Raw genomic sequence first — 11,670 nt, 5'->3', positions numbered from 1 at the left:
GGGGGGTCGCCACCGCGATTTCCCCCCCATCCCGCCGGCGCGCGCCGCCTCCAGCCTCCTCCCCTGCCCCCCTCTCTCCCTGCCACCTCCCCTCCTCCCCGCCCCCTCTCTCTCCCTCCCCGCCGTCCCCTCCTTCCCTCCCTCCCCGCCGTCCCCTCCCTCGTCGTCCCTCTCGCCCCTCCTCCTCCCCTCCCTCCTCCTGCTCCCCTCCCCCTCCGCTCCCGCCGCCTCCGCCCGCCGCCCCGGCCGCGTCGGGTAAACCTGTTCTGCGAGGCAGCCGCGCCGGGGCGGATCGAGCGGCCGGCGGGTCCTCGCGGCTCGCGGCGTCGGGGCCCGTGGAGCGCGCGGCCGGTCCTCGGCCGCGGCCCTCGGCAGCGCCACCATGTACTCGGGAGCCGGCCCCGGTGAGTCCGCGCGGCGCCCGGCACTCGTGCCGCGGCGGTTGGCGGTTGGCGGGCGGGGCAGGCGAGGGCGGCGGGGCCTGTGGGGCCGCGGCGTAGCCTTCGGGCGATCGGGCAGGGCCTCGGGGCGGGGAGGCCCAGTGCACCGGAGCAGCACCGCCGGGACCTGGGGGGGGGGGGGCAGGCCCGGCCTGCAACGGGTCTCCGTCCTCCCGCAGCGCTCCTCCCGCCGCCCCCCAGCGCATAGCTGTGGGGCCCAGTACGCCGGGCCTGGGGCGGGGAGCTGGACGGGTCGGGAACCGACCCGCGGGGACGCAGTTCCACGCCGGGCAGCCGCCCTCCCCATTCAAGTGCTAATCGCCCTGCGATTTCCTAGCGGAGCGGGTGGCCGCCGTGGCACCCCTTCCCACCAGCGTGCCCGTTTGTCTGGAAAAGTTCCAGAAAACTTAAAAACACGAACGCATTTTCCCACCCCGCTTCTCGAGCTGAGCGGAGGGCGGTTTACTCGCGGGCTTGAGAAAACAAGTGTTGGGAGGCTTTTTCGCCTTCTCCCGCCAGGCACGTGGCTCCATTTCCCGGCTGCCCCGCCGCTTGCTCGGGTTCAGCCTGCCCCCCTTTGTCCGCCAGGCTGTACTTGGCGCCCGCGGGGCCTCCCTGCTGCCCACCTGACCTAGTGGTTCGGCCCTGGGGCCTCCCCAGACTTCTTCACTGTGGGGTCTGGAAGCCTCCCAGATCCTCCCGGGTTCCCTATGGTGCTTGCTCCGGAGCCTAGTGCGCCTCCTCTCCTGATGTCATAGGGCTCCTCGAATACCCACTGACCAACTTCTAAATGCGTTAAAAGGCTTCCCAGCAATTTGAAAACCCTTTTAACCTTGCGCTTGGGAGGTGCCCGGGTCTTAGGGACAGATGTTGGGGTCTGGAGGTCCCTTGCGAAATGGCGAGGGCAGCCTCCTGCCAGATTGGGAATCCCTCCCATCCCCAGCTCAGCGCTGTGGAGGAACCCAGCAAACCTTAGCTCGGAATCTCTACGTTTTTTTTGTTTTTTTTTTTTCCTTTTTTTTCAGAGTGTCAGTTTCTAGTGACTTCCCTGGGGACGAGGCCAGGCTTTCGTCTATTTTGCGTGTTGATCCTTTCAGCTTGCCACAGTGGGTCTTTCTGAAGACAGGCAGTGGAGATTCAGAGAGGTTTAAGAGCCCTTTAACATCCGGGAGCCAGCGAGCATTAGGGCAACCTGTTTGAGCACTCCCATAGAAGTCGTTTCCAGTCCCTTTGACCTTGACCCACTGTTGGAAGTACTTGTTTGGTGTGGATTAGACCAGTGAGTTCCTAGGTAGGGTGGAAGTTAAGAGCCTACTGTGTGTTCTGCAAGGAAATCTTTGTTGCCTTTAGAATGCGGTAGCCTTCTGGATCAACCGGTTCATTTTGGTCAGTGGCAGCTTTGAAGATGGCTGCTGCGTGGGCCTCTGCATTGTGGCCTAAGGGAGAGACAGTCCCCTCATAACCAGAAAGCCTTGGGTGAGAAAAGAGATGCCTCTAGGGTAATTCTTGGCTAATGGCAGGCTGGGAAGGAACCCAAGTTTCAGGTGGGCCAGTGTCTGTAATTGCAAGGCTGGAGTGCAGCTCCGTTTTATTGTGCATACCAAGGCTTTTAATTCTGTTTACAAGGAATCGCACCCCCCGCCCCCTTTCTCTTCAAAGAGACTCCAACATATTTCCAAGTTTAGGAGCATGGAAGGCCATTGGATCTGAATGATAGAAAAGTTAAAGCGTTTTGCTGTTTTTGAGATTGATGGAAAGCAAATACTTAGTAAATTAACTTTAAAAATAGAATTCACAGTGTTTTCTTATTGTGTCCGTTGCAAATGCTGTTACGTGTGTGAGGTTAATAGCATCGGGGGCCAAGGTTCAGAACCTCACAGGTTTTTTTCTTTTCCTTCCTGTGCTATTGGGAATGGTTAGTGGTTTGGGGAAGGTAAATTCTCTACCCACCCTGAAACTTCCTAGATAGTGGATTCTAGGTGGGGTTCCCCCACCCAAGGATCTTAAACTGTCTGGGAGGAGCTTTGCCTCCTGCAAGGAGATAGTCCTGTGTTATAGCCCAGGAGTATTTGCTACAAAATAATCTTTGTGACAGCGGAAACTGGATTGAGAGTTGCCAATCAGGACTGGGTCTTTGATCATTGCTGTGGTCTCTAATGGCAGCAGTTAGCCCTGCTCCCCCCACCTCCCCACATCCCCCACCCCATTCTCCCCAATTCACAGTTTTGTCAGAGGGTACCACTGCAGCCTGGCGGCCTGTATGCCGCAGGGATAGCCCTGCCAACAGCTGGACCGCACAGCCGTGTGGCTGAGCACTTGTGGGAAAACTCCCCCCACCCCAGTAGCTTGTAGAGGAATTTAAGTGTTCAGGAGAAAAGATGTAAAAGCTTTGACTTACACATTCTTAAGAAGCAACATTTTGTAACTTTAGAGTTTCTCTATCAACACCATTGAGGTTATTCTTTACAATTAAAGAGGCTGGGGCTGCCAACATGATAAAAATGTTTCTTTTTTTTTCCCCTTCTTTTAATTTTATGAATTGTTATTGTGGGAAATGTATCACACGTTTTTTAAAAAAGTTTCTACTGTGAAGTAATTTTACAAACATGAAAGCAAGGTGTTGATTTTGTTTCTCCTGCAGTTGTCAGTGTTCCCACCTTGTCTTGTCAGCTGTCCCTTCCCCCGTTTACATCCTAAAACATTTCAGACCTGTCATTTCACCCGACATGTTTGTGTGCACAAAATACAGGGAATCTCCTCCCCACTCCCCTTTTTTCCCCTAAGACAGGGTGGGCTGTATAGCCCAGGCTGGTCTCAAACTCATCTTCCTGTCTCTGCTTCCTGAGTCTTGGGATTACAGATCACCGTGATGGGCTGGCAAAGGCACATAATAAGCACCGCCCACTGCCCCTGCCGTTGTTGGTGGTGGTGGGGGGTTGTTCTTGGCTTCAGAAACATGATTGCAATTGGCTTGCATTTTAGATTTCTTTGTATTTATGTATGTTAGTGTTTGCCTGTATGTATGCATGCATGTATGTAATGTATGTATGTATGTATGTATATGTATATGTACCACATGTACCCGAAGGCCAGAAGAGGGCATCAGGTACTCTGAAAATGGAGTCACAGACAGGTGTGAGTTTCCATGTGGGTGCTGGGAATTGAACCTAGGTCCTGCTTGTAAGAGCAGCAAGAGCTCTTAACTGCTGATCCATCTGTCCAGCCACTAAAATTGATGTTAGAATATGAAATTGGTAGAATGTGTACATTTGCTTTCCTGTCTTCTAAATCTTTCTTGGTTCTGTTTTTTGAAAACAGCATCTTATTATATACCCGGGCTGGCGCTCACTTTCTCACGTTCCCTTATGGGAGATCCGAATGGATGCCATCATACTGGCTTTACCCTATCTGCCTGGCCTTCAGAGTCCTCCTGCCTGCTGTCCTGTCCTGTCCTGTGAGGCGCTAATGGAGACCGCCTGCTCATGTGCATTCTGACTCCCTCATCCTGAGGGTTTTTTGTTTTGTTTTTGTTTTATTTTTGTTTTGTGCACAGGTCACTTTGAATGTAAAATTCATAGTTGCAGCAGGAGTCTATTTCTTTTTTTCTTTTTCTTTTCTTTTTTATGTATGTGAGTACACTGTCACTGTCTTCAGACACACCAGAAGAGGGCATGGGATCCCATTACAGATGGTTGTGAGTCACCATGTGGTTGCTGGGAATTGAACTCAGGACCTCTGGAATAGAAACTGTTGCTCTTAACCGCTGAGCCATCTCTCCAACCTAGGAAGCGTCTTGAACGGGTCACTGGAGAGCAAGTGGCCAGGGCATCTTGGGTCATCTTGAGCAGTGAGGGAGTGAGGAGTTGACTTGGGCATTAGACAGCTGGATGGTGCCAATGGTTTAAAGAGAGAGAGGAATCGGGGGCTTGGACATAAAACTGTGGGACCATGGAAGGCTGGGTTAGCATCTGTGGAAGTCAGAGATTGTTGGGGAGGAGAAGGCCTGGGTAGAAACTGTTACCCAAGAGCTGAGGCTCTTGGGTGGTCAGGCTCTTGGGCAAATCCTCCAACAGTTCTTATTCACATGTGTGTTTGGGCAGCAGCTGGCAGCCATACTGGGACAGGAGTGAAAAAAATTGTAGGTGGTTGGTTGCTTGGGATCCACTTTCAGTGGAGTGACCCATAGACGACCCCTTTTTTAAATTTAAATTTTATTGTTTATCATTTTTTCCTTTTAATTTCATGTGCATGATGTTTTGCCTGCATGTATATCTGTGTGAGGCTCTCAGGTAGAGTTACTGACAGCTGTGATCAGCCGTGTGGATGCTGGTAATTGAACCCTGGTCCTCTAGAAGAGCATCCAGTGCTTTTAACCGCTGACTCATCTCTCTAGGCCTGCATGGACCCTTTTTTTATGGTTGTGGGTGGACTGACAGAACTTGGAGCTGTGTGGGGGAGGTGACAGGCTCCCTGGGCTAGTCATGGGGACTGCTCTGTCAGCTCTCCCAGCCTTCACATGGGGGAAGGAGGTGGTGATGGGTTGTGAGCTGTATTAGTTACTTCTCTTTTATTGTGATTAAGGACGTGACCAAGGCAACTTAAATTTGGAGCTTATGGTTCCAGGGGGTCAGAGTCCATAATGGTGAGGAGGCGTGGCACCAGGAACAGGAAACTGGGAGCTCGAATATTCAAACATCTACAAGCACGAAGCGGAGCAAGATGGAAACGGCAGCCTTTAACCTCTGAAACCCCACTTCTAGTGACCTACTTCCTCTAACAAGGCCACGACTGGGGACGTTTCTCATTCAAACCACTACAGGGGTGAAAGGAGTTGAGCCAGTGCCGCATTGTCCTAGTAGGCAGTGAGTCTCTATGAGACTATGGTCTGTGCACGTCATGAAATTTGAGTGTGAATCCAGCACATGGTCCAGCTAGACAGGCATTGAGTGTGGCTGTACCTTCATCATGACAACTGTCAGCAAACAGTAATGTCATGGCCATGGCAGGAAGAGAGGTTTCATGGTGTCCTAACTTGTATTGCTGCTGCCCAGTGGTGAAATAAGGTGTAATGATCAGCAGGCTTTGGGGTGAGGGTTAGGTTATTAGGTTTGGGGTGCTAAAGGGGGTAACCTGAGGTTGGGGTGAGTGCTTGGAAAAGCCAGATAATGTGGGTGAGGCTTTGGGCCCCCACAGCTGGCACTCAGTCAGCCTTCTCCACCTGCACCCTGAAGACCCAGGACATGCCCAGGTGATTTCTGTTGCAAGGGGCATGGGACTCCCAAGTGCTGTGAGTAGAGGCTCTGAGAAGGTAGAAAAAAGCCCCGAGCATCCCCAAGACTGCTGCTGTCCAGAGTGGGGCTGAGCCAGAATCCTGGATTGGGTGGGCCTAAGAGAATCGTCTCTGCCTTCCACACAGTCTAGAGGATGGACAGAAAACAAAGAGGATGGAGTCTCTCAAACAGCTAAGTTATCTGCTTGTCTGTCTGTTTACCTGCCCCTCTTTTCTGAAAAAGCTTAAAGGTATAATCTAGGACCATTGTTCTATCTATACCCGCAGCTTGTCTGCTCCGTCCTTGAGCATTAGGGTTAAGATACCGTTAAGGAGTTCCAGGAATGCCATGGCAACTGTGCTGTGCATTTTTAAGCACCTAAAGCCATAAGGCTTGGGAACAGCTAGACAAGAGGCTCCTTTTGTGAAGATCAGGACAGTAATAGGTGTCCTTGCTGGGTGTGTGATCTGGGGAATGAGCTACGGGCTCTGGGAGTCCTGGCTGGGGAGCCTGGTTTCCCTGGATGGCGGCATTGGGGGGGGAGGGGTTGAAAAAAGAGCACTGTGAAGTAAGTGGAAGAGAGGCCGAGGAGCTTGTGGTGGTGCAGTGCATATGTGTTCGTGGCGTCAAGCAAATGCAGAACTAGATTGGCCTCTGGGGGGAGTTGAATTTCATTCTGTTGGGTCACCCCCTCCCTAGAGGATCCTAGTTGCCTGCGGTGGCAAGGAGTTGCCTCAGTGTTCATAGGAGACTGAGCCCTGGGCCTCACTTCTCAAGAGAGGGCAGGACACTTATCATCTGCCACAGGGAGGGTGGAGAGATGGTGCCCGCCCCAGGGCCTGCAAGACCAGCCCTCACAGGCTCACTGTGGGCACAAAGTGTTATTCCAAAGAACATTTTTTTTGAAATGTGGTTTTTGTTTTATTTTTGCACAATTTCATTGAATGAGGTGTTTTTAAGATCATGTTGCGGAATGACATGTGTTAAGAATCTTGCCAAGTCATCCAGGTTATCCATCCTATGCACAAACCTCAGACCCTGGGCAGGTGGCTGCCATCACTTCCTAGTACTCCAGCCCTGGCGTCTGGGATGGCGCCTGGAGCTCCCACTGGCCCTGTGGTGAGTCCTTCCTGGCCCTTATCCTAGTCTGACCCAGCAGGACTCAGTGCAGTGTGGTGTATTGCTCTCATCTGGTTCAAGTGGGTCTGCATTGTCAACAGAGAGAAGAAAAAGGATTGACACTTCAGAGCAGGGAAGTACTTTCAAAATGACAGCCTTTCAAAAAGCGAAGTTTACGTAACACACGTTTAACCATTTAAGGGGCTGGAGAGACGGCTCTGGTTAAGAAGATATACTGCTCTTGTGGAGAACCGAGTTCCATTCTCAGCACCTACAGTGGAAGGATCACAACTGCCTGTATCCAGCTCCTGGGAGATCCGACTGTCTGCATCCATAGGCACCTGCACTCAAATAATATACATGTAGCTTTGGTTTCTTTTAAAAACATAGACATATGGGGATTTGTTTTGGTTTTAATCTCAGGTGTGGGATGTGGGGCTGCGTCAGAGTGTCCACAGCTGGTGACTATGATTTGCCTCGTGCTCTTGCAGGAACAAGGTTTTGCCAGCTGCAGATAGTTTCTGCACGTGTGTGACATTTGGAACTCGGAGGACTTTTCAGAGGACATAATAAATGCTAGAGCCCCCATAGAAAGGGGCTGGTTGGTGGTTGGATGATGTTGGTTGCAGTTTGTTGCCATTTGTCAAATAGTTGTAAGCAAAGAGAAGAAATTAGATATCCTAATTTCTTAGGCAAAGATCGAACTTGCCCCAAGAAAGCAGGAAGTAGCCCAACAGTAATTAATGTTGCCCCTTCTCCAACCCCTGACTTTATTCGAGAATTTCTTTCTCTCTTTTCCCTCTATCCTTCTTTGTCTCCTACCTAATGTTAGGGGGTCAAAAGGGAAGAAGAAAGGAAGAAAGAAGACCCAACAGAGTAGCCAGAAGTCGGGCCACACGCACAGGTAACAAACACCTCCAGTCTTTACGCACATAAAAATAAGAAAAATCTTTTGAACATTTACAAATGAACAATTGAAGAGCTTGCGGGATGACTTGGTGGCTAAGAGTACTTGCTATGCAGGCATGAGCAGTAGAATTTGGATCCTTGTATGGAGGAGCGGAGGCAGGAGGATGGAGGGAACTTAACTTGATAGCTTCCAACCTAGCTGGAAAACAAAAAAACAAAAAAATGAAAAACCAGGAGTTCCAGGTTCAGGGAAAGGGAGAGAGGCCCTGCCTCAGAGGAGCAAGGTGACAGGGTACCCTTCTCTAGTCCTTTGTGTATCTTTACACACATCTTCACCCACAGGTAACCCCTCCAGTCTTCAGTGGTGTACAGACTCCAAAGAATGCTTACTCCTAGCTACACTCAGTTCTACCAGACTGGAAGCCAAGACTGATTGGATACTGAATTGTCTTACTGGACCGACCTTTCTTATGAAGTCATTAATACATGGTGTTTTGTGTCTGGGTGCTTTGTTTAGCAGTCTGTCCTCAAGATTCTTGTTTTGGCAAAACAAGTACCAGGACTTTGCTTCTCTTTCGCCACATCCCCAGTCTGCTTTCTCAGCTGGTTCTCACTAGTACCCAGGCTGGTCTTGAACTCTTAACTCAAGAGATTCTGCAATAACTGTTGAGTTCCAAACTTCCTTTTCTGTTAGCACGTAATACCCTATGGTATGGATTCTCTTCCACTCACCCACAGTGTCTTTGGGGTCCTTCTTTCCAGCTGTGTTTAGGTTTCTGTGGCTCCTTGTGTTTTCACAGTTACTATGTATAGGAGATGATTTACTGGAGGACTTTCTACACTACACTTCCTGTACCTGCTGTCATCATGCAGACGTGCCACTGTGCCTTGCCAGGCTTCACTGGCATTTGAGAGTTTTAGAGAGGGTGTTGTTGTTGTAAGTGGGAAGGGAAGTTGAGACAGAATCTTGTCTGAAGATGGCCTTGAACTGAATATGTAGTCAAGGCAGACTGAACTGATGCTCCTGTCTCTTGAGTTGTGGGATTATACACGTGTGGACCACCAGGCCCAGTTTAGAAAGTGTTGTTCTTTGGTAAGACTTTATTAGCCATCAAAGCTGATGGGAAATGTGAAGTCTACATACTTTTCAAAGATGCACCAAAGAGAGATAAGGTGTACTTATCTCATTAGAACACATTGTAGAATTTGTAGCCTAGACGCTAGATGAGTGATTGGCAGGACCCCAAGAGTCTAGAATATTGATCTGGGTCCTAGGGTCTGAGTATTTGCTGCTAGCCCCTAGACTTTCTGCCTGAGGGGACTGAGAGAGAGAGGGAGGCAGGACAGAAGAGAAAGATGGCTTTAGGCTCAACCCCTCTCCACCCGGAGGGATGAAGGATGGGGAGCCAGGTCCGGAGAGACCCACGGGTGTGGTGGCAGCAGGGCTCGGGAGGCTGTGTGTGTCAAGAGACTGGCGCTGTTGTTTATAAACTTGGGAGAAAAAGTGGTAAGGGGCTTTTAGTTGTGAAAAAATTCAAATGTTCAGAAAAACCAAGGAAAAACTCTAAAGCCTGATGCCCTGATGAGGGGCGGAGCAGCTCCACCCATCCTCACCTGCTGAGTTGTGCAACCCCTTCCCTCCTGCTGGGGAGGAAAGCAGGCCTTGTGCACTAAGCTTAAGTTCCTTACTCTTTGAAATGACTGCAGCCTTCAAGAAGAGTGTAGCTGTCTAACCCAGGGCCCGGTACAGACATTGGGAAGCTCATGGGCGGGCGAGTGGTCTTTTGACTTCTGCAGAAGGTGGACACAGCTAAGTGACCTCACTTGGCACAGGCTGATCTCTGTGCCTTTAGCTCTCTGTACTTTCAATGTCTGTGGCCTTACTTAGCTCTTTCCAGAGTGATCCCTGGGTTTCGTTGTGGGGCTGTGGTGGTTCTTGTCTCCTCATGATCCTGCCTGTCACATTTAGGGGTGACACAAGGTCCTAGATGTGCTCATGGCTCATCTCATGGCTTGTCACCTGCACCATCCTTGGTGCCTCTTCTGTTCTTTTCTCCCTTGGCTGCCATCTGACGTGTGCTTTCTACACTGCTGTAGGCCACTGTTGTCTTGTGTGTCTCCAGTTGTACATCCCACTCTCCATGGAGTGTGTGAGGGCCTCTGCCCTGGGCTGACAGGTGAATGAATAGTCTATAGTTGAGAGCAACATGGCCACTGTATTGTGGTTGAAATCTGAACAGTGATGAGGCTGAGAGCCCACCTGGGCAGTCAGTCCACAGTACTGTTATCCTAGGAGCATGAATTGCCACCAAGTGTGTGCCCAAGTTGGCAACTTGGCAACAGTAGCTGTGGAGGCCAGGGATAGCCACCTGCCACATGTCATTGTGTAGCTTGGCACGTGCTCTTCTGCTCTCCATGGGGCACTGATGAGGCCCGGAAGTTAGCAGCGTTTTCTTAAGAGATGGTACTTTGGTCCCATGGCCTCTTTGTTGAACATGTCACAGTCTCCTGAGCATGTACAATCCCCACAGCCAAGTTGCCTTCAGTTTAGTGTCTCTCTGGTCTTTTCAGAGAACCTGGGAGTTAAGTAAGCTGGTGTCAGCTGAGCTCAGTCAGAAGGGAGCACGGCACAGGGTTGGGGCAGCTCTGTGAAGCCTCCTTTCTCAAGAGCTGAAGAGTCATCCTGGTCCTAACATCCATCATGGCAGTTCTGTCCTGCTCTGTCCCTGTCAGTCTTTGGGGGTCTCTTCTTTGCAGTCTCTCATGTATTGAGGGTGATGCTTCGGTGACCTGTCTGGAGGGTCTTACTGTTGCCCGCCTGGCATCTGGCATAGTTACTGAGAGAAGAGTATTGGTGATTTGGGAGGTTTGTACACACAGAGGACACGCTGATTACTCCTAAAAACACAGGGCACAGAGACTCACTGCTCAGACATCTCTGCAGCTTTTTAAAGTGACTCCTTTCTGGGTGCGAACTGCAGCCAAGGTGAGGTAGGGATGATACTGTCCCAGATGTGGAGTGACCCTGGGAAAATGGTTAGTTTCTGAGGTTTACGCCCTGCTTTGCTCAAAAACCTGCTTTGCTCAAAAACTCGGCTCCCTGGGTTTCTTTCCTAGTCTGTGAAGTGGGAGTAGTAATAGCTGTCCTTACTGTTACTATAAGGAATTGCTGTGCAGTTTTATGAAATTACCTCCAGCATCAAAATAATTAGCGCCCTTGCATTGTACTTTGTCTGTGGCAGTTAGTAATATGTAGTTGTCATATCAAGTCATGGCCTGATTGTTCTTCTACTGAGTTGATCACAGGCCATAGTTAATAAGTGTCCCACTGGTCTGCTGTTACACAGAGCAGAGTCCTGGGTGGGGGGATGCTGTGCTGCACACGTTCTTAATTGTGATTGTCAGTTTAGAGTAGGAAGGAGTGTCATGGCGGCTCTGAGGAATGCCATTGTGGTCTGGGTGCTAGTGAGGTGGTGGCTGACTTGGGCTGTGGGGCACAGAACCTGAAGATGATGCCTGTGAACCCCACCAAGAGAACCTCCTGAGCTCCTGTGTGGCGGGGCTCCCATCAACCCCTAGCATTTCCCCTCATGTCCTAAAAGAGAATCAGAGTTGCAGATGGGGGAATTTTTAGTTGGAAGGATGTGACGAAGCCTTTCTACTCTAACCTCCTATTTGAACAAGAACATGAGTTTGTACATGAGTTTGCACATGAGTTTGTAGACATTTGGTCAGACGTCAAAAGTTGTGTTCTAAACAAAGCCATGGAAAAAACAGCAAACACGTGACTGTGTAACCAAGTACTGAGTTCTAACTCAATCAAGGTCTAAGACAGGGGCCGTGCACCTAGAAGCATACACGGTTTTTCTTAGCAGTGTGGAGAGCATTTACCTCAGACATATAAGAGGGGAAGGAGCTGCCGTGCAGGAGGG

The 11,670-nt window shown here is 50.4% G+C and overlaps 1 protein-coding gene across 3 annotated transcripts in view; it reads left to right on the top strand.

Moving 5' to 3' along the window:
• Nucleotides 1-215: 215 nt before the first annotated feature.
• The window catches only part of Ago2 (argonaute RISC catalytic component 2), an 85,436-nt gene continuing 73,981 nt past the window's right edge, over nucleotides 216-11,670 (top strand). For 2 of the 3 annotated variants that reach the window (XR_013103324.1, XM_076911453.1), the window contains exons 1-2: nucleotides 216-404; nucleotides 7,662-7,733. Coding sequence is in view for 2 of the 3 variants with exons in the window: in XM_076911453.1 (XP_076767568.1) it covers nucleotides 383-404; nucleotides 7,662-7,733 (94 nt within the window). In the remaining variant the exon portion in view is untranslated. The remainder of the gene's footprint in view (nucleotides 405-7,661; nucleotides 7,734-11,670) is intronic. The other variant, XM_034515934.2, reaches the window with a different exon arrangement.

The sequence above is a fragment of the Arvicanthis niloticus genome, chromosome 13 (genome assembly GCF_011762505.2).
Source record: "Arvicanthis niloticus isolate mArvNil1 chromosome 13, mArvNil1.pat.X, whole genome shotgun sequence".
Classification (NCBI taxonomy): Eukaryota; Metazoa; Chordata; class Mammalia; order Rodentia; family Muridae; genus Arvicanthis; species Arvicanthis niloticus.
The sequence above is the reverse complement of the archived record's forward strand: the minus strand, read 5'-3'. Positions and strand labels throughout refer to the sequence as shown.